Here is a 22920-nt window from a genome sequence, read left to right as displayed (position 1 = left end):
CTTCTTTCCTGCCACAGGGCTTTCCACAATCCTCAATAAGATTGTGGATATGGTATGCATGCTTCCCAGCACTATTATTCAATCAGTCTAGTAATAGTGGTATCACACTATGAAAAGATTTCAGGAGGATATTACATTTGCAGCTAATTCTGAAACTCATAAACTGCATCTAACTGGATGACACATAAATTGCCTTCTATGTAAATGAAACAAGAATCACAGAGAATTGTAACTACAAAGAAAAGCTCAACAGTAACTTATATTTGGGGTTACAGATGGGTAGCCGTGTTGGTCTGCCATAGTCAAAATAAAAAAATTCCTTCCTGTAGCACCTTAAAGACCAACTAAGTTAGTTCTTGGTATAAGCTTTCGTGTGCATGCACACTTCTTCAGATACACTGAAACAGAAGTTGCCAGATCCTTCTATATATAGAGAAGGTGGGGAGGGGTATTACTCAGAAGGGTGGTGGGAATCGGAATCCCAACAGAACACTGACCACCAACTACCACTGAAAAAGTGTTACACAAAAAGGGACTCCACATGGACCCCTCCTGATGGACGCAATACCACACTGGACTTGTACATTGACTGCTTCCGCCACAGAATCCAAACGGATGTAACCAGAAAACACCATCGCTTACAACAAAATCTAAACCATGCTGAAAGGAGAGCCATTGATAATCTCAGAAACAACCCAAACATTATAATTAAAGAAGCAGACAAAGGGGGAGCTGTCGTCATCATGAACAAAACTGACTACATTCAGGAGGCTCACAGACAACTTTCCAATACCGCCTTTTACACAAAATTGGACTCAGACCCCACACAAGAATACAAGAAAGAACTGAACAAGATTGTTAAGGAGCTACCCCCACACATCCAAGAACAGATCCTCACCAACACACCAACAGAACCTCGACCAGGAACTTTCTATCTTCTACCTAAAATACACAAACCAGGAAATCCAGGACGCCCCATCATTTCAGGTATTGGCACTATTACAGTGGGTGTCTCCGGTTATATGGACTCTGTTCTGAAACCATATGCCATCAGTGCTCCCAGCTATGTACGTGACACCACAGATTTTCTGAGGAAAATACAATCTTTAAATAACCTTCCCAACAATACCATACTAGCTACTATGGACGTGGAATCTCTATATACCAACATCCCACACAACGATGGTTTAAAGGCTATAAGGAACACCATTTCAGATAAAACCACAGCGGACCTTGCCACCAAACTCTGCCAATTTGTCCTTACCCACAACAACTTCAAATTCGGTGATGACCTGTTCCTTCAGATCAGCGGCACAGCAATGGGCACCCGCATGGCCCCACAGTATGCCAACATCTTCATGGCAGATTTAGAACAACGTTTCCTAAACTCCTACCCACTCAAACCTCTCTTGTACCTGCGATACATTGACGATATTTTTATCATCTGGACACATGGTCAACAGACCCTGGACACCTTCCACCAGAAATTCAATGATTTTCACCCCACAATCAACCTTACAATGAATAATTCTATGCAAGAAATACATTTTTTGGACACTACTATAAAAATACAGGATGGACGCATAGACACCACCTTATACCGTAAACCAACTGACCGACAAACATATCTACATGCCTCTAGCTACCATCCCAAACATACCAAACAGTCCATTGTATATAGCCAGGCACTACGTTACAGCCGCATCTGTTCCAATTCTACAGACAGAGACTCTCACCTAAGAGATCTACAACAAACCTTTTCAGAACTAAAATACCCAGCAGATGAAGTTAGACAACAGATCAACAGAGCCAGACTGATACCCAGAGAGAACTTGCTGCAAGACAGACCCAAAAAAGAAAATAACAGAACACCACTAGTCATCACATACAGCTCCCAAGTTAAAACAGTTCAACGCATCATCAGAGATCTACAACCTCTCCTGGACAATGACAGTTCTCTTTCTCAAGCTCTGGGAGGAAGACCTTTCATTGCCTACAGACAGCCACCCAATCTTAAACAACTCCTAACCCACAATAATACTACAACCAGACTTAACACGGACACTGGCACCAGAGCCTGCAATAAACCCAGATGCCAACTTTGCTGCCACATACACCCGGACAACACCATTACTGGCCCCAACAACATCACACATACCATCTCGGGACTATTTAATTGCTCATCGTCTAACATTGTGTATGCCATCAAATGCCAACAGTGTCCTTCAGCTCTCTATATTGGACAAACAGGCCTAACCTTACGCCAAAGAATAAACGGACATAAATCTGACATCAAGAATCACAAAACAGAGAAACCAGTAGGAGAACACTTCAATCTCCCAGGACATTCTATACAAGATCTCAAAGTAGCTGTTTTACTACAAAGGAATTTCAGAAATAGACTGGAAAGAGAAGCTGCTGAATTGCAACTCATTACCAAACTTAAAACAATGGAGAGACCTGGTCTGAACAGAGACATTGGATTCTTATCTCATTATACCTGACTAAGCCATTTCTCACCTCCTCACCCCTTGCCTTTTCCTGTAAGACCTATTACAGTCGTTAAGAGTCGTCAACAGGCTCATCAGGCTCATCTCAACCATCTGCCAATCTCCGATTCCCACCACCCTTCTGAGTAATACCCCTCCCCACCTTCTCTATATATAGAAGGATCTGGCAACTTCTGTTTCAGTGTATCTGAAGAAGTGTGCATGCACACGAAAGCTTATACCAAGAACTAACTTAGTTGGTCTTTAAGGTGCTACAGGAAGGAATTTTTTTATTTATATTTGGGGCAATAGCTCTTGAACCTATTAGCATTTAATTCATATTCAGAATGAATTAAATTTTGAAAAGCATTTTTGGAGGGAGTGAGATGCTAAAACACAGCAAAATGCACTGAGAGTAAATGGAACACTGTACACAGGTATATTTATTCCTTCCTATAAAATACCAAACACTCTTAAGAATATCACTTCACCAGTTTATCCAGGAGTTGAACTGAGAGCAAGAGCAAATGTGGAGCTGAACTGATAGCAGCTCAGATGTGGAGACTGCTTGATCACTGAGTCAATTCTCCTGCCTTGGGTCGATAATGTGTGAAGTTCGTTTGCTACAAATCTTAATCAGCTAAAGCAACTGGCAAATTTACGTGCTGCAGTTGCAATTCTTTCAGCCCAAGGACAACATTTTACTATAGCTGTCCACAAAACCAGGCAGTATTTATAACCGTTATCTGAATCCTTATCTCCGTTAAGGTCAACTGCCTAGCAGAGTAACAGTCTAGAGCAGGTAGCCCCAATAAATATTTACTGGCATCTGCACAGCCAGCACAGGAATAGTGAATACTCCTCTCAGTATACTGACTTTACAAGGCAGCCACATTATTAGTATTCCATGTCTAGAGCTCTTCTGATGATGCTTGCTTCTTGCCATTCCTGAATGCACATCATTTCTTTTTAAAGCTGCATTTATTTATTTTTAAGGCACATTATCACACAATACTAATCCTTCAAGAGCCATCTTGGACCAAGCTATTTTTAGTGAGATGCATGCAGCAAATGCAAACTTTTCAATTCTAATCAGACATGGGGATTGGGTGACAGAATTAAAGGAAGTTTCTGCATAGCCTGGATTTTCTCTTGGCTAACCAGCTCCCCCCACCCCACCCCGGTTTTGCTTTTCTGGTTAAGGGAAAAGTTGGGCTTAAAATGGCACAGAATAGCATTCCGCTATAATGAGCTATTAATGGAAGTGAGAAAGAGAAAACAAATGTCTAAGAGGAAGGTCTCACCCACCCTCTCCCTCCTGCTTACCTGGGCTCTGACCGCAGCATCTTTTTTAATCCACTTTATCACCGTTTCATAAACCAGTTCTTCCGTTTTTGTGTTCAGGCTGTCATTGGACATATAGGAAATGAAGTCGTCCTTCGAGATATTAAGAATCTCCTCTTGATTTGCCACCTCCGGAAAAATCTGCAGGGCATAGGCCTTTGCCATGTTGTATAGCTCGCTGCACTGCATCGCTTCAGCCATGGCTAATATTCCTAAGCAATTGCTAGCAGTCAACTGTTTTTCTACAATGAACATAGGAAACAGAAAGGGATGGGGAGAATAAGTCAAAAATCCAGGGCACCTATTTCCTGGTTTTGCAAGCTGTAAACTGCCACCTAAATTTGATAGGTAGGGTAGGAGTACAAAGGAGTGAATTAGATGACCTCTGAACTGAAATATGCGTAATAGGGAAACAGTAACAGCATAAATACAGAAATAAACACAATCCTCTTTTGACACCGAGAGCTCAATGCAACTTTTTCTTTCAAATTTTGTTCCCATAGAAATCAATGGGACAAGTTAGTCGCAATTTCAGTGCTACTGAATAAGATATCCAGTGATTAGGGAACGAACTATAAGGAAACTATATAACTGCTTTGGGACTGTAAATGTGTGTAATTGTAGCAGACCCGGGGCTAACAACAATTTCCCCCCAAACCTCTGAGCTTATCAAATTAAACTAATTAATTAAACTGAAGCCAAATTAAGAGCCTCGTTTTTTCTCTTCCAGTCATCTAGACATGTGGGTGTGCATGCCTCAATATTCCTTACATAAAACCAAATTTCCATTTGCCAGCAGCATGTGTGTGTAGTGCAGAGGTTCAAATCTAAAACCCATATTAATGTGATAAAATAAAACAGGGTTAACTGTGAGGAAACTGGGTTGCCTGAAATTCAAAAAAGCAAAAGAAGGGACGGTGTTTTGAACACATTTTGTACTTTCTAAATATTAGCAAGGGGAGGTTAAAAGGAGTATAAAACCATCACAAAGGATGTCAAGGCATAGTATACCCTGACAATCTCTATGAGGCTCAAGCCTATTATTCCAGAGAACTCCATATCCAAAGACTACAAAAGGAAGCTCAGACACCTCCCCTCACAATATTACAGACTCAGTTGTAATGGGGACGGGGGAGAAGCCTTCTGAATCAGGAAAATGGATGTCTACCCAACACACCTGGGACACAAACTAATGGAGCTCTTATAAAACTGGAACAGTGAGAGCTGTTGTGAACTGCTAGTGAGGGAAACTCCATTTTTCCTAAGAGGCATATTTCTCCATTTTTAGGTCCCTGAGGCCGTGGGCCATCCATTTCTGACTGGTAACATGGGATCAACATTTCATGGTAGATACTTTCTTTGCGAAAGTCTGGCCAGTTTCTCCCAGTCCTTACTTAGGTGACAGATGCAGCAATCCACATTTCTCCAAGACTGCCTGTCTCCTCAAACAGAGTTTGGCCCCTTTTAAAATGTCAACTGTTCATAGAAGGACGCCCAAAGACATCATAGCCAATGTAGGCCCAGTTTGCCACAGAGACATAACCTGCATAAAATATTATCCATATGCATAAAGAAAATAACCAACAAAGGGCATAAGTTAAGGGTGAGGAAGTGGGGAGTCCGGGATCATCTAAGTCAGTGTTTCTCAACCTTGGGTCCCCATATGTTGTTGGACTACAACTCCCATCATCCCTGAGCTCTGGCATTACTAGCTAGGGATGATGGGAGTTGTAGGCCAAAAACATCTGGGGACCCAAGGTTGAGAAAGGCTGCGCTAAGTGAACCATCCTGAGACCTGTGGGTATATAGGGCGGTATACAAATTTGATAATAGTAAGTGTACAGTGGTACTTCGGGTTATATACACTTCAGGTTACATACGCTTCAGGTTACAGACTCCGCTTACTCAGAAATAGTACCTCGGGTTAAGAACTTTGTTTCAGGATGAGAACAGAAATGTTCTGGCGGCTCGGCAGCAGCGGGAGGCCCCATTAGCTAAAGTGGTGCTTCAGGTTAAGAACAGTTTCAGGTTAAGAACGGACCTCTGGAACGAATTAAGTACTTAACCCGAGGTACCACTGTAGTACTACAACTTCCATCATCCCAAATCACTGGCCATGCTGGTTTGGCCTGATAAGATCTGGAGTCGCACTTTAAAAAGACTTGTAGCATTTGTATTGTAACAGGGAACTTGGGTGAATGTTTTGCCAGCCAACACATCATCCTGTTTGAAGTAAAGAGTTGGGGAAAATGTGGTTGGTGACTTGGATGTTCTTACTTGGCCTCTGCTTGCCAGTATTAATAACAGAACATTTGATTAAGATTCAAGGCAGGACATCTCAAAATGAAAAGGAAGATACGTCCGTCACACTAACAATAAATAGCGTGCGGAAATGATTATCCACTTGCTCATAAACAGCTTGTTCTCCACTCTCACAGCAGCACAATATATTCTGTTTGCAAGGCACTGTTTTATGTTAGAATGCTTAATAGGTCTCCAAGTGAAATTTCAGAAATAATGATAAAATATGTAACTTACTAGTCCTCGGGGTTGCTAAGGTGTTGGGTTTTTTTTTTTTTGTAGCACTACGGAAATGAATCTTAAATGACTCTTAAATAAATTAATTTAATTCTCCTGACCTCTTTCTACGATTTAAAGAGCCAGTAGAGTTATAATACTACCAGTCTCTTAACAGATTGCACATAGAGCAGCATAATCCCTCTCCTCCTACTGCTTTTTCCCTCCCTCATTTAACCCCTGGTTAAACTTTACGTAAATGTCAACTGTGGTTAATCAAAAGTAATTAAGGGAAAAGGTTTGGAAACATCATCTTAACTAGGAAGGTAATAAGAAGGGTTCTTGTTAGTGCTAACAGCAGTGCCAATGTAACACTTAAAACATGGTAGAAGAAGATAGGAAGAATTTGTGGAGGAAGTAATGATGTTAAAATGGTTAAAAGACAATAAGCATTTTATCTCTAGGGGCCCACAGTCAGCAATACAGTGGTACCTCAGTTTTTGAAAGTCCCGGAAGCCAAATGTTTCGGTTTTTGAATGCCGAAAACCCAGAAGCAAATGCTTCTGTTTTCAAACACACCTTGGAAGTTGAATGGCTTCCACTACGTGTACGGGTTATTTCCCCCCCCCCAAGTTTTCTGCAGACCACCCTTTGCTCCTTGGCTTTCAAACGTTTCGGAAGTCGAACAGTCTTCTGGAACGGATTACGTTCGAAAATCGAGGTACCACTGTACCAACTTCTGAAGTTCCTTGCCCCCCACTGGTCACCATAGTCAAGAATAAAGGTGGCATACTTATTGTTTCTTGAAGCTGTCTGCACTAGTTAGTATTATTATTTAAGTTATTCAACTTTTTTCTCGCCGCAGGCTACTCACAGTGTCTTTACAAAAACAAAACAAAATGAAAGGTAAACAAAAACCCATATGCTCAATTAAAACCAATGTGAAATCCCCACCCTTCAGATTATGTTATTTCTTCCCTCCCCCCCCACCCCAGCCCTCCACTTCAGGGTTTTCACTCGATTTATAGTCAAAGTTTTCATGGGAAAGTTCATTATCTGGGAAATCATGGTTCTTATTCCCCCCCAAAAATGTGCAAAATGCAAAACGAAAACAAAACACCAAACCAATCAATCTCTAGGCCAATTTGCCTCTATGACATACTAAGAACAACAAATGAGATTTTCCACAGGTGGCTCTTAGAAGAACATTAGAAATAGTGGTTTGCTTGTCTTTCTGCATTGTAAGATTCTTGGCTAGCCCGATGCAAAAATGAAAAATGAGGCCAACTGAAAACTCCACTATCTCTGAAGCTTAATCCAGTAAGAGCTATAAATAAAAATAAGCAATTATATTTTATGAATTCTCTAAATGAGAATATAAACCTCTAGTTCCCCATATATAATGAAACTTACAGCCAACTCTCCCAATTGCATAACCATAACACGGTTCACTGAATTCACATATTAAGTATTGGAAAAGGAAAATCTCACATTGATTTAGTGGAAATAAATGTATTTTGTTATAGTAGCTGAATCTTTAGAGATAATGTGCATGGATATGTCTGTGGATCATTATGAAAGCCATAAAATCTATTAATTTAAAACACACTGGAGGGCAGCTATTAAAGGAAATCTGCACCAGCACAGCAAATGCCATCTAATATCCAGTTTTGGAATAGATGCACGCAATTTGGACAAAACAGATGTGAGGGAAACAGGAAGCGCAAGGCCCTCAATCTTCTATGCTCACATCAGAAATTGAACGTTTGGATTATCCTTCAAGGTATAATGTGCTAGCGCATGATGGAAGGACAGTTTGAGCATCTCCCACCACAGGAGATATCAGAGGTTCACATTTAATGTTACAGAGCTATATCAGGAAAAGGAAGTTGGGAGTGCCTTGAAATTAGTGATGCCAACAAAGTACATGATTGCTTGGATCATAACACAAACTTGTCCCACTCATAATGTTTGGCTGTGGTACTAAGGAAAATCGGGAGCCTTGAAACTGGGATGCAGCAAGGAGCCCTGGGGTGCAGTGGCGTAGCGTGGGGGGTGCAGGGGGGCCAGTCGCACCGGGCGCAACATCTGGGGGTTAGGGTTAGGGGGCGCAAATCCACGGGTTAGGGCGCGCAAATCCATGGGTTAGGGGGCGCAAATTACTTGCCTTGCCCCGGGTGCTGACAACCCATGCTACGCCACTGCTGGGGTGTGCAGTTCCCAGGGAATACCCACTTGTAGGTTAACCCAATTCCAGAACTCTGAAGAAATTACATTTCTCGGGACCTTGAACAGAGGCCTTCAAATAGTCTGCATGGCTGGTACCACTGATGCCAAGTAAGAAGGGGGTAGTAGCAACGTGTGGGGGAAGTTATGTCTGTGTGCTTATGTAGTTGAGGGAGGCCTTTAGACCTCATTTTGTTTCAAATGATGTCATCTGCAGCGTGAGTGAGCCCACATTTCAGAATTAGCACCAATTCTAAACGGGATGTGGGTGGCGCTGTGGTCTAAACCAAAGAGCCTAGGGCTTGCCGATCAGAAAGTCGGTGGTTCAAATCCCCATGACGGGGTGAGCTCCTGTTGCTCAGTCCCTGCTCCTGCCAACCTAGCAGTTCGAAAGCACGTCAAAGTGCAAGTAGATAAATAGGTACTGCTCCGGCAGGAAGGTAAACAGTGTTTCCGTGCGCTGCTCTGGTTCACCAGAAGCGGCTTAGTCATACTGGCCACATGACCTGGAAGCTGTCTGCGCACAAACGCCGGCTCCCTCGGCCTATAGAGATGAGCGCCACAACCCCAGAGTCATCCGCAACTGGACTTAACTGTCAGGGGTCCCTTTACCTTTTACCAATTCTGAACTGAGGTGGGGGAGTTCACTCATCCAAACCTGTTATTCCTTGCCCCAGTTCTGCCCTAGCTAAAGCCATTCCGAAGGGCAGTTCTAGCATCTTAGAAGCTGCTCTGGTTTGCGGGGCAACCTACCCTATTGGTTATGGAAACCAACCTTGAGCTAGTTAATTAGCTCTCCTCCCTGCATATCTCCAGCCTTTAAGGGTACAGCGAGCTAAGTGGGAAGGGTATTTTTTTTTTTTAATGGAGATCACATCCCAGGGACAAAAGAACAACTCAATAATAATAATAATACTCAATGCACCAAGAAGACCCCGGTCACCTGTATATATTACGTGAAGTAAACATAATTTACTCTTCAATTTCTTTATGTTTCTGGCAATTAAGGGCTAAGGACATATATGCAGGACTCTGAAACCCCATACCTAATCACTGGACATCTTATTCAGGAAGTTATTCTGCATACAGAGATTATATTGGACATTGCCCATAAACTTCCTAGCATATTAGCAAGGACCAGACGCTTGTATTTTCTTTTCTATGTGAGTTGAGATTCTTGTGGAGGATGCCCAATAGCACATCCAGTGCTTTTTATGTACTTCTGCAGCCTCAAGGCGTGCACCCAGCCTTGGTAAAAGTCCACAATTCACTCAAGACAGCAATACTATTTGCAATGCAGCACACCATGATTGGATAGTAGCTGTACTTCAGGTGCCGTGATTTTAACAAGACCACACTGCACCTGAAGTACAGCCACAAACAAATAGTGGTCTGTCCTATTGTAAATGACATTTAACCACAAATTTTATAGAAGAGTTGCACATGGTGGGAAATTCTGAGGTTCGGAATCAAGAGAAAGAGAGAAACAGCACGAATTCTTACCTAGAAATGACACACAGACTTTGCAGAATGTATGAAATTGGAACTTGCTGGCAGCTTCCAGAAGAGTTTTGGCATTGACGGAATCTATTACTAAGGAACCTGTATAAACAAACTCCAGCAGTAATTCCAGGACATCCGCCGTGAGATTTGATAATTCCAACTCCAGCTTCTCACTGCTTCTGCTACTGTCCCGGGGTGACCTAGCAACAGCAGACAATGAAATTCTTACAGGATATTAACTTTCCCCCAGTGGTTGCCACTTACTGATGGCTTGAAAATCATACAACAATTCACTGACACAGAGTTTTGTTGTTGTTTAAGAATTGAAAAATACTGTATCTTTAAAAAAAATAATCAATGAACTTAAAAACACTTTATTACTGGATCTGAAAGAGAAGAGTCTTGCACACCCAAAAATACCAACACAAACATTATTGCTACTCTGCATATTCATGCAAAAAAATAATAATTTGCAAACCAACCAACCAAACAAAAATTAAGAAGAAGATGAGCCAACATTAATGAAAATGTGGAATAGGATTAACTTTCAAAGGGAAGCAATACATTTTCATGTTTACATTCTGTGTCTCTTCATCGTTGGATAGTGAAAACAAAGTTTCCTGTTTTCAAGAGAAAAGGTCACTTGTTTTTCACCCCCAATACTATATCCTTCATACAGAACATGGGACAATACCTTACAGGGTATTTAGGGATACATTTATGGACCTTTTCTATAAACCAAAGTAGGAGAGGAATAGTTGTTGTTCTGAGTTTGACATTCGAAAAGTTGTAAACTTTTTGTTTTATTTCAAACCCTATAAATTTTGTGTGCATATTTGTTTGACTTCAAAAAAATATATTGTTCCCTTTTAGGCACTAAAAGAAAAGAAAAACAAAAGAGGAAGGAAGGAGACCCCTCATGGAATTGCTTTGAAAACTGAATACAAGACAAGATAGACAGACAAAATGGTTAGAGCGAAAGAGGGAAGGGTTTTTTTTTGGAACAACAACAACCAGCTCTGCCACAGGAAGCCAGCAGCCATCCTCTCGAAGTTTCATGACCGTGGCCTACCGGTTTTTCCTGCATAAAGTGCTAAACAATTTGGTGATCAAAATATCGCCTGCATTTGAATTGTGCATTAGTGCTTGTGGAACTATCAGACAAAATATATAAATAAAAATAAAATAGATACATGGAGTGGGTGGTGGGTGGGAAGGGTTCAGTTCCTAACCGCTGGTTCAGGGTATAGCTGCAAAACACTAAAGTCGGGTTATACCTGAAAGACAAAACAAAACAAAAATAAAAATGCATTTGGTAACGTCAAGAAAAGGGGAGGAAAGACTGTTAGCGCAGGAAAGCAAATGCCTTTAAAATGGTTAGAGCCGCCAGGACCTTCTTTTGGAAGCGTTACACTGATCTCAGTGGAGGTACAAAATCCAGTTACTCCGCCACTGACACCCATTTCAGAATTCACACCAAAAAACTGTAAGTCTTGTTAAACTTTTCATAAAAGGGTCACAAAAGACCAGTTAGCTTTTAAGAGAAGCATGGAATGCAGCGACTTCGCAAGAGCCTTGTTTTTGAAGGTATGTATCTTGCTAAATAACTTTGACCAGCTTATCTCCAAAGAGTTGGGGCAAGATGAAGAAACATGGATCCTCCATCTTCTTCCTCCCCTTTCCACTTGTTTTTCCTCTACCCAGCTCCGGACTCAAAGCAATGGCACGAAATACCTCAGACATATGGATAGCCCTTTCTAAATGGAAGTTTGGTGGTTCTGACACAAAGGAGTCTCTGTTAAGCCATGGATGCTGCAGAAACTCACACACAGCTGTAAATGTGTGAATTAACAGTTTAGACCATTTCAACTGCTTGATAAAACTAAGTAAGCACACGAGCCTCTGAAAATTCCCAAAGCTTTGCAAATTTGCTAAATTCAGGGATGGAAAGGCACCTTCACTGGAGGCTGCTGCATTAGCAGAAATGGGCCGTGGCTCCTCAACCCCAACATGTCTCCACTTGTCTGCTTTCTCGTTTACAAACCAATCAGGGATGGCTTTGGCACCACTGCTTCCCTGCAGGTCCCAATGTTCACTAGCTATCCCTGGTTACCTCTAATGGGGATCTCTATACCTAACGTCCCCTCACCGTGAACTCTCATTTATTGGTGAGCATACACGCACTGAATGCATATCGATGGTGCAATATTAATTTCAACAATTTGCTTAGTATTTGGTTGTTGGGTTGCAAGTTGATAAATCTGCAGCAGTCCTTCCCCTCACTCAGCAGTGAAAACATGGGAGAGACTAATCTTTGCGCAATACTCAGAAAGTCTAAAACAGAACAAGGATTTAGGTGAAGGGCGTCTCTACTGATGCTCTAATCACGAGACCATCCTTAATGTTTATGCAAGTTCAGAGTACTAATAAGTAGTTGTCCTTGCTAAGCTTTCTCTGGAGATAACAGAAGCTAACAGCAGCGAGGAAGCTGTTAGCAGCCTTAGCTATGATTAGAATAAAGAAAACACAAATATTAGAGACAACTCCACCCTGGAATAATTCAGTGATAATCTCTTCTCCTTTGTAATACACCAAGCTTTAAACGGCTGTTGCAATTGATTAAACACCAAAACAAAGCTAAGGTGTTTAATCAATCACAAAAGCCTCTTATGGAGAGCATAATACCCAGCGGAGATTATTGATGTTACACAACCTGCCAGAAATGGAAAAGAAAATTGTATCCTTTTCTTCTTCTGGTGACAGTTTTGATATTGGCAAGATGCTGCAACCGGGATGTTCGTGCAGCATACAGATCATGGTAGGCACTGCTTAAATCCATGATTTGGATTCAAATACCGAGAAAGGGTCTGCCTCAGCTACCGCCAGAGAACAAGTTCAGGTTTCATGATGGTGAACTGACTTGCGCAAATTTTGATTAGATGCCAGATGAGTTACTGGCTGAAATTGTCCCTATGAGATGGGGAAAAGGTAGAGACACATTTCCCCATCTGCATCTATACTGGAATTGTTTTTATCATGTTTTAATTGTTTCGTTGCTTGTGTGTTTGCTACCCTAGGCTCCTTCGAGAGGAAGGGTGGGATTGAATTAAATAAATAAAATAAATGAGTGAATTTTCAAAAGGAGCAGAAAAGTTTTGTGTGCAAACAACCAGGACTAGATAAACTCTTAATTTGCAAACTCAGTTAAAATGTACATCTGTAAACAGAATTAACTAGGGGCTGGTTAACTGTTCTCTCTCAAACAGTTGGGTTTAAATTTCTTAATTTGTGTACAGGTCAGTGTGCTAAGCAGATTTCCCATTAATACATTGGAGGGCATGTTCTTCTCTCAAGTGAGAAAGTGAAACAAAATGGCTTTGTTGTCCTCAGGTAAGCAGCAAATGGAAGCAGGGCTGTAGTGACAGAGAACCAATGAAATGCTGCCAAGCACATGACAAACGCCCACCCCACCTCCAAAAAGCGCTAAGGGGAATCCACATTTAACAATGACTCTGGATGATAAACAAGTTATTTTTGCTTATCGGATTATCTGTCTAATGGAAAAATCCATATTAAATTGGGGGTGGGGGAGAGAGAGTACAGGCTGGTGTTTTGATGAGGATGCTACAAAAAACTTGCATGCATGAGTAGCACTAAATCTACCGTATTTTTTGCTCTATAAGACTCACTTTTTCCCTCCTAAAAAGTAAGGGGAAATGTGTGTGCGTCTTATGGAGCGAATGCAGGCTGCGCAGCTATCCCAGAAGCCAGAACAGCAAGAGGGATTGCTGCTTTCACTGCGCAGCGATCTCTCTTGCTGTTCTGGCTTCTGAGATTCAGAATATTTTTTTTCTTGTTTTCCTCCTCCAAAAACTAGGTGCGTCTTGTGGTCTGGTGCGTCTTATAGAGCGAAAAATACGGTACATTAAATTCCCATATGGACAAGCCTGGAGAGAAAGAGTAATTGCTAAGTCACTGCCCTGCTGCCACTGGAACACAGAGCTCTGCTTGAAATACAGAACTATAAGAGATTCTTGAACAACATCTCAATAAAACAGCAGTTGGACATTCCTAAGCTGCACAGGAAAAGTTTCAGCTACTTTCTGTTAATTCTGGCTGCACTAAATGTTTATTTCACTACACAGGAATGGTACCCTATGAGTTTTTCAATTGTTGTATTCATTTGGATTCAGAACTCCTTCCCCAGTCACCTTGCCTATCTAGTATGGAACTTGCTATTTGTGGAAACTATTAGTCACCTTCCCCACCCCTTTTGCTCTATGAAAATCAACTCAAAGGAGCATACAAATATATTCCGCTAGTTAGCATACTTTCCCCTAACACGGAAAATGTCGCTCATTGGTTCTGGGGCAATTTTATCAGCAAGATAGCTAGTACTTTCAATCCATCCCCATCTCCATCCTTTCGGACAACACATGTCCACTTAGGCCTCCAAGCAGGAAGATGTGCGTCTCTGGAAGACTCATCCCCTACCTCCCCACCTGCAATGTGGGGCTCTCACTGATTGAGAGGGTTGGTGTCCCTTTAAAAAGCTGTTGCCTGTGCTAGCTGAAGCTTCTTTACAATCAATTATGGGATTTCCCCCATCCTTCCTCCAAGCTGCAGCTGCAGCCTCCGTCCATCACTTCCTTCTTCTCTGATCGGCAGAGGTTATTGGACAATTGAAGTTATCTGGCTGCAGCTGTTGAGAACAATCACATTAGAAAATAAGAATTGGGGGGGGGTGGTGGAGGCTGGTTTGGCTGCCCTGAGGGTCTATTTAGGGCCCCAAAAAATCACTTATAAAAATCCTTACAAGTGTTGTAAATGTGGTACTATAATGCTGAAACGGGAAAAGTGCTGAAAGCCTTTGGTCTCCAAATATAAGTCCGCATTCTCCTGAATCACTAAATGCCAATTATTCCTTCTTAATACTTCATGGAAGATATAATGAATGCCAAGTTTTACAGTAGCAAAACATTGAATAATGTAGGTAGACATAATACACTCAGGAAGAAGAAGAAATGTCAAAAAATGAAATTTGTTTCCATACAATTTTATATGTCTCTGTTAGCTTGCATGTTCCAGAAATCAGCAGATGCATAAATGGGAACAGCTGATCAGTTTTGCTCTTTGCCCTAAAGGTTTAAATAGAATGATGTCATTTATTGGGCTTGTAATCACTGCTCACATTATAAAGGTCAAACTTTTCACGCTGCGGCAGGAAATCAATCGTTTCTCCCAACAACCCATGGGAAAAGAAAGTTTTGCTTCTTGAGAATAATGTGTAATAATAAACAATTTTAGTCTTTATCAGCTTGGCAATCTTGGAGAGTGAAAAGCTGGCAAAGCCTGATAGATAAGCTCATTAAAATTAGGAAGTGATTTAGAACAAGACTCAAGATTTATCAGGAGCTAAACAGCAACACAATTTGTTTAGGTTGGTGCTGAGACAAGTTAGGAGGAGAGCTTAATTTTATGTAGGCTGTCAGGGAATTCTTTCAGAATTGGAAAACGTGGAGCCTACAGTGGGTGATGGATACTCTCACGGTTGTACCAGAAAGAAGCAGATAAGATATATTACATTATAGCCCTGCTGTAGATCAGAGTTTTAACTATCTGGAGAATGTTATGTGGGGGCATAATCTGACTAAAAATAAATGCATTTGTAACATGACCTGCCCACTCAGGCTGCAATCCTTAACCCCACTTACCTGGGAGTAAGCCCCATTAAATTCAATAAGCCTTATGTCTGAGTTGACGTAGTTTAGATTGTGCTATTAGTTAAACTAAAATAATGCGGGGGGGGGGGACTTAGAATAGAAACAAAATATGCAAATAAAACTTCTTGTGCAAAGAAAGGGTCATTTGTTATACCTAATCCATAAGGCCCAAGCGGCTACACTTTTCCCATTCTCCTTTTATCAGCTTATTTGAAGATAAAAGAACAAAATGCTTCAAAGGGGTGGGGGGGGGTGGGGGAGAGAGAGAAGATTTAGATACAGATCTAACAAAGTGTGTTTGCAACCATCTTAAGGTTCTTGCCTTTAATTTATGCCTGACATTGCTTCTGAGATTTAACACAGGCATATGGTCCCCTTTTGATGATTGATGGTGGTAGACTGTCTTCTCCATCTTCCCTTAGAAACCACCACAAAGTCAAATTTTGCCTTTCTGTATGTGCTTGTACACAAGCACACACACATCAACATATTCCGTCAATGATTCTCCCCCCTTCAAGCAACAATATAGCTCTAGATAATAAAAGTCTCCTCCACGATCAAGGTGACATTTGGGGAGATAGCTGTATCCATCAGTCTATGGATGGGCCTTCCACTGCTGCCTCTAAAATCCCTGAAGTTTCTTTTGCTATGGCAAAGCTACTTAGGCCTCATTAAATCCACTAACCATATTTATTTTGGCTGATTAACCATCTGATTGTCTTTTGAAGATTGGCCATATTCTCTCTCCAATTCTTATTACATATGGAAAGCTACCTATACATATTATAGACAGCTGTCTGCTCTCTAGTTACATGCTTGGGCTAACATTAACAAGTAAAAACAAACTGAGGATGTTAAAAATGAAGCCATCTGCCAGAATAATAAGTGTGAATAATGTGAAATGTGTTATATAAGCCCTGCAACTTAGAATAGTTGGTCTGGCGTCATTTCATAGTGACACACCACCAAACTGTGAGAGGTATTCTGTGCATGTAGAACACAACAATAATCACACATATGTAACCTCCAAACCACACCTCTAATTAAAAATAAAAGTAATAGTGCTGGGGGGGGGGGGATACCGGCTAACACACTAGTCAGGCTGAACATTGTATTTGAGAACTTTAAGTCACTGTCCTGTTCAAAGCTGCAATTTTAACGGTATTTTATTTCAACTGGCTAAAACCAGGCAACACCAAACAACCACAGGTACAAAGCACAAGTAGTTCATATGAGATTAAACTAATTTTAATTAGTAAAAACTTGTTTGGAATTGCAGTAGGTAGACTCATTGAAAAGATGGAGCAGGCTGGACTATAATCTATAAATCCACACCAGATAATTTCGTGAAGAACACTGGGCTACAGGAACAAACAATCTGAGGAACGATTGAGTCTTTCTTGCCATCATGTGTTTCAGAGGATCATGGTTCACTTGCCAGTATGGTAGGATTAAGGCACCACCATGAAATTTCACTGTTACAAAAACACTAACTATGTCCACCTTACAAATAAGTCCATCAACATTTTTACTAGCTTGCCTATCATCTGTCATATTCTGCATTCAGGCTGCCAAAGAAGAAAAGACTTTCCCTATTGATAAAACCGTCTTTGCCTGGTTGCCTGGAAGAAATTTTGACTTGTTGCAGCCAGCCAGCCAGGCAAGCAAACACAACACCAAAAAACACCTGAACTACAGGCTTTCATGCTCTGGGTTTCAGGACCATAGCAAACGTACATATTAGATGTCCTGCCAGATTCTTTTATTAACAGAGAATGCCTCTGCCAAACTGTTGAGCCATCTTGGTTCTGGCTCAAAAGTCAGTGCCCAATCTTTTGTTGCAACATTCTCTTTCACCTCTAAGTCAAGGGCCTCTCTGTAATCCCCCTTATCCCGTTGTTACGGCTGTGAGTTCCATTAGCAGACAGTAGGCAATGAATGGCTTCTCAGGCATGCTGGCCCGACCGTTGCTGTTCATGCCCATATTGCTAATTTAAATTCCAAGCGTCTGCCCCACCCTCACAATCAGACTACCAAATGTAGTTTTCCTTGGCTCAGCTTCCTTTTGGTGAGGGACGTAATTAACTTTAGAATAAATAGTTGTTCTCTGTATCCACTTAAAAGGAAAAACAAGGATCTGCTACCTAGATCAATGGAATAAACAAACAACAATAAATTGGTTGCCTTTTCTGGATGTCTTGTCTGGTTCTAACAGAAACAGGAAATCCAAGATTTGAAAAAGCAGAATGAGATCGCAAGTGGAGATGAAGTTCTACTTCTTTATTTTTTGTTCTTAACCTTCGTAAAATTGTTTTGGTTGGCAAGCAAAGGACACTATGGACCTCATGAGGCTCATGGGTCTGATACTTAATGCAGTCATACTGTAAGAATTCTGTTGAAGTCTTGCGCAATGTAAGCTGAATGACTTTTTGCAAGGAAAGAATGGTCCTCAAGGAATTGAAAATTTCAGGCGTAAAAGAACAAAGTGAATTTTAAATTCCCATTCTTTGATTTTTCTATCCTCATTAGTTTTGAACTGGCCCCCCTGCATGTTTATTATGGGATCAACAACAGAGAAACAAGGGATCAACAACAGATAAACAAGGTCCATCTACAATTCACTCCCAGCTATGAAGAGACACTGTGTTTACTTCAAGGAAAATATAACTTGCGTATGAGTCTTATTTAAAATTCCTTATGAGCTCATGGTATACAGCACATCACAAGGTACATCACATCCAAAGCAATGAATTTCCACAACATGCAATATGATATGACCTACACATAATATAGTTAATTGGTTAGAGCTGCAGGATAATTAGTCAAGTAATTTAGAACCCTTCCAAAGCAACATTGTAAAATGAATGCCATAAAGCATATGTAATATCTATAACAGACTTTATTACAGCTTGAAAATTATATTATGGGCTTTCCCCAATAAATAAGTGCAACGTATTATATTTATCTCATTACATGATTTGGTGGGGAAAAAAGTTTTTTCTGCTTCTATATTTAGCACCATTTAGTACTATATTTAATTAAAAGCTTCATGTATTTGTCAAAAATGTGACATACCTGGAAGAGCAAATTGTTTTTGTCGTATCTGTTCTTTTCTATGCTGTGGATTTATTTATTTGCCCCAGGAGATGAAGATTTGGGAATTCTAGTATAACATACCGGGAAGGGAGAGTCTTTTGGCCTATGTTTACAACTGCTCATCTTCAATAAGATTAAACTTTCAGTGATGCAAATCTATTTATTCAATATTCCCTGTCAATCTGCTGCCCACCACTATTATTGTCACATCAGTGATAAATGAAAACCAAGGCAAATGGCAAATGCTACATGCACAAGAGAGGATGCCAGAACATTAACTAACAGAAACGATATACGTCCAGATGAGCTCATAATGCCATTCAAAGGATACGGCATAATCTGAATTGGGATGAGCTTAGCATGTTAGACAAGCGTGTTAGTAGCTGAACTCACATACTGAATTACAAATCTGTTTCCCCGCTCTGAGCCTTTGGGTGGGAGGCAATGGGAGAGGAAAGGTTTCAAATGTATGGCTTAAACCAAGGGCAGAAGAATGAGTCAATTGTCCTTGGAACTACAACGTTCCTTGACCTGCTGTTCTTCCTTTGAAAACTTAAGACAGAATGAGCTCCCTCAAGATAATTTTCTGTAAGAACAAAGAGCCTGGGCCAAAGAAAAGTGTTGGCACAAATCCGCATGAAAGCATTTCCAGAAGCCGGTACGTCTACTACACTACACAATGGCCCACTTGGCTACAGAATTATGTAAACATTAAGCAGCTGAAACGTTCCCAAGGGCTCATGGAACAGCAGAGGATGGAATAAATAGGATAGAGAACGTAGTTACCTCCCTAGAAACTAAACACGTTACCTACTTCATTCAAGCCTGATCTCGTTTAATCATATTTGCTGCACAATAATAGTAAGAGCCTAGAACACAGCTGTCATTGTCTGATGTATTTCACTCAAATGTGGCAAAATGTATGTAAGTAGATTCATGGAAATGTCCAGAAATAGTTAACTATTCTCCAGAAAACTGAATTTTGTAGACTCTGTCATTCTCATATATTATCTAAGTGATATATTTTCATTATTTGCCAAGTTTAGGTATGAAGTATTTCTAAATACCTTAAATCTTTCCCTTAAGAATTTATTACATGCATATCTTGCCTAACATGGGGCTCCCAATGGATTTATATTCAAGGGACCAATCAGGTCTTCACTTGCTTACTTTCAGCTTCTTGATCATTCGGTTGTTTCCAGAGCTTGTGGGTTTATGTCTCTTTATATCAGCCAAATATATGCACTCACAGAGTGCTGGTGTGTGTGTGTGTGTGTGTGTGTGTGTGTGTGTAAGAGCAACATAAAGTATAATAGAGTCAAATGCAATTAAAACACAATTATGCAACACTCAAAGGAAATGGGCCTAGGATTTTAATGATTGGATTTTAATGACAGTTCTGCTTTGCTCAATGTTTTCAGTGGGAAAGGCGCGCATGGAGGGATTGTCATAACCTATACAGCTAATCAATCTGAGTATGTGATGATATAATGAATGAAATGTGAGGAGTTTCATTTCATAGCCCTGCTGAAGCACAAAGCCCACTAAGGGGACTTGGACAGCCTAATGTTTGCTTGGGATATCTGCTCCAAGACTCCTGTGAGGATAGGCGAGTGAAGAATTGTTGACCACTTTGTACAATAGAAAGTGCTAGAGCAGTTCTTAACTATAATGTACTTCGCTTACTATAATCTACTACTATACTATATAGTACTATACTATACTACTATAATCTATCGCTTCAGGATATTTTATGGGAAGCAATTCATACACGACATAAATAAAACTTTTCTAAACTGAGTCTAGGGATTCCCAATTTTTTCTAATGAAAGGGCGTCACCACTAGAAACTTCTGTCTTCTTTTGGGACCCATCCTGCTGATTCATCTACTAAGGTCATGTGTGGCGCTGATCTCCTGCTTCCATTGATGGCAGCCAGAAGTCCTTCAGCTCTAGCCCAGTCTTTTTTAAATGAGGAATAATTTATTATATTTATATAGTGCCTGTAACCAAAGGAAGCATACACATCTGCTTCATCCGAAGGCTTACAATGTAAAGCACAAATAAAAGGGAAGGGAAGTAGGTATGAGAGAAGGGGAAGAAGCAAAGTTAGGCAGGCAGGTGAGATGACATTTTGAACATTGGAGCCATTAGGACAGGACTTTGGGAACAGAATGAGCCCTGACTCAGAAGAATGAGTAGGAAAGCCTCCCAAATGCAGGAGGCAAATGTGGACCACATTTTGACATAAGGAATACAGGCACCCAATCTCTTTGGATGTTATTCACTTAAGACGACTATGTTTTAAGTCTAAAATCACTTAACTCGCCCTTTTTGGCAACTTTCTGAGCTTGTTTTCTATATACACTCACACATCCTTTTCTATCCTCTATCCAGGCAAGCAAGAGGTACAGTGGTACCTCAGATTACAAACACCTCGGGTTACAAACACTTCTGGTTACAGACTCCGCTAACCCGGAAGTAGTACCTTGGGTTAAGAACTTTACCTCAGGATGAGAACAGAAATTGTGCTGCAGTGGTGTGGCAGGAGGCCCCATTAGCTAAAGTGGTACCTCAGGTTAAGAATGGACCTCTGAAATGAATTAAGTTTGTAAGCAGAGGTACCACTGTATTATTAAAGAGTTCAAGGATACTTTCTAGTCAGACTAAAGCAAAAAAAGGAGGGTGCAAAGTAGGGCAGATGAGGGGTCTGGCCTGGGTAGTGTGTGTGGATTTGGGAGAGTCCTAACAGTAACGGCTATGTTCACACCTGGGCCTGAGATTTCCCACCCCTGGCTTAGTGGAACCCCTGGGGGATAGTGAATCCCTGCAATACTAGGCAAGAGAAGGTTCCACAAAAAGAGAACTCCGTGAGCGCAAGGCCATGAATAGGTTGATGGAGCAAGCTGTACAGAGAGAAATAAAATGCCACTAGAACACAAGAGTTGAGGAAGGTCACAGAAATATACAAAAGAGTAAGCAACATAAAAACTTACTGATAAAAACCAACAGTTTGAAGGGAAAGCACGGAGGAAGAGATAGACAGTGGATGATATAATGGGTCAAAGGGAGGTACAGAAGGCAAGTGAGCAAACTGTAAAATAAGTGTAAGGTAAGAAACGGAAAGCCTAGAAAGAAGGACTGCCTTGATGTAGGCAACTGAAGAGTGCCTATAAAGGCTTTGCAATTATATTGTACATAATGAAGTGCGCTCTCTCTCTCTTTCTCCCCAAGACATACAGTGGTGCCCCGCAAGACGAATGCCTCGCAAGATGAAAAACTCGCTAGACGAAAGGGTTTTTCGGTTTTGCGTTGCTTCGCTAGATGAATTTCCCTATGGGCTTGCTTCGCAAGACGAAAACGTCTTGCGCTTTTTTTTAAAGCCGCTTGAAGAGGTGCAGTTGCGAAGGACCGTGCTTCGCAAGACGAAAAACTTCGCAAGACAAAAAGACTCGCGGAACGAATTATTTTCGTCTTGCGAGGCACCACTGTATCTGAGTCCTACAACAGCTAAAGCCATGGAGAGCAACATCTGAATTATCTTAATGTTCAAGAAAGACATACTTCTGAAGACATTTTAAGGGAATCCATCTGAACATTTGTTTGAGTTTCTGCATCATGCTGCTTTTGCCCTCTACCCATTTAGATATAAGTGTCCCTCATTTAGATAACTATTCCCTTTTGCCCTTGCTTATCAAGTCCCCAAAGCAGCCAGGATCAAAAAGGGCCATGAGATGTGAGTAAATATAGCTAGGTCGTGCAAATCACCTTGGCAAAGCACTGTGTGACAGCCGTGTGGCTCGCTGCAGTCTAGTCAGAGCAAGAAGCAAGGATTAGTCTGTCAATTCTTGGATAAGATTTGCAGTTCCATCTAAAGCGAGTGAAAGACCTAACAGTAAAAAACAAAAACACACACAATAAAACAATAAAAGCTCCTAAGGAGGATGTACGAATTCTGTATCCATAGCTTGTAGCATTCACAAAATGGATGTCAACTTGAGAAGGGTCGTGAGGTTTGAGAAC

General features: G+C 40.9%; 1 protein-coding gene across 2 annotated transcripts in view; it reads right to left on the bottom strand.

The window, feature by feature from the left end:
* Positions 1-22920, bottom strand: part of KLHL29 (kelch like family member 29) — a 424682-nt gene that overhangs the window by 69443 nt on the left and 332319 nt on the right. For both annotated transcript variants that reach the window (XM_083495560.1, XM_083495561.1), the window contains exons 7-8: positions 10080-10279; positions 3816-4075 (exon numbers count right to left, since the gene is read on the bottom strand). In XM_083495560.1, coding sequence (XP_083351686.1) covers positions 3816-4075; positions 10080-10279 — 460 coding nt within the window. The remainder of the gene's footprint in view (positions 1-3815; positions 4076-10079; positions 10280-22920) is intronic.

Source organism: Podarcis liolepis, assembly GCF_965112155.1.
Source record: "Podarcis liolepis genome assembly, chromosome: 3".
In the NCBI taxonomy this organism is placed as follows: domain Eukaryota; kingdom Metazoa; phylum Chordata; class Lepidosauria; order Squamata; family Lacertidae; genus Podarcis; species Podarcis liolepis.
This window is presented reverse-complemented; position numbering and strand designations above follow the sequence as displayed.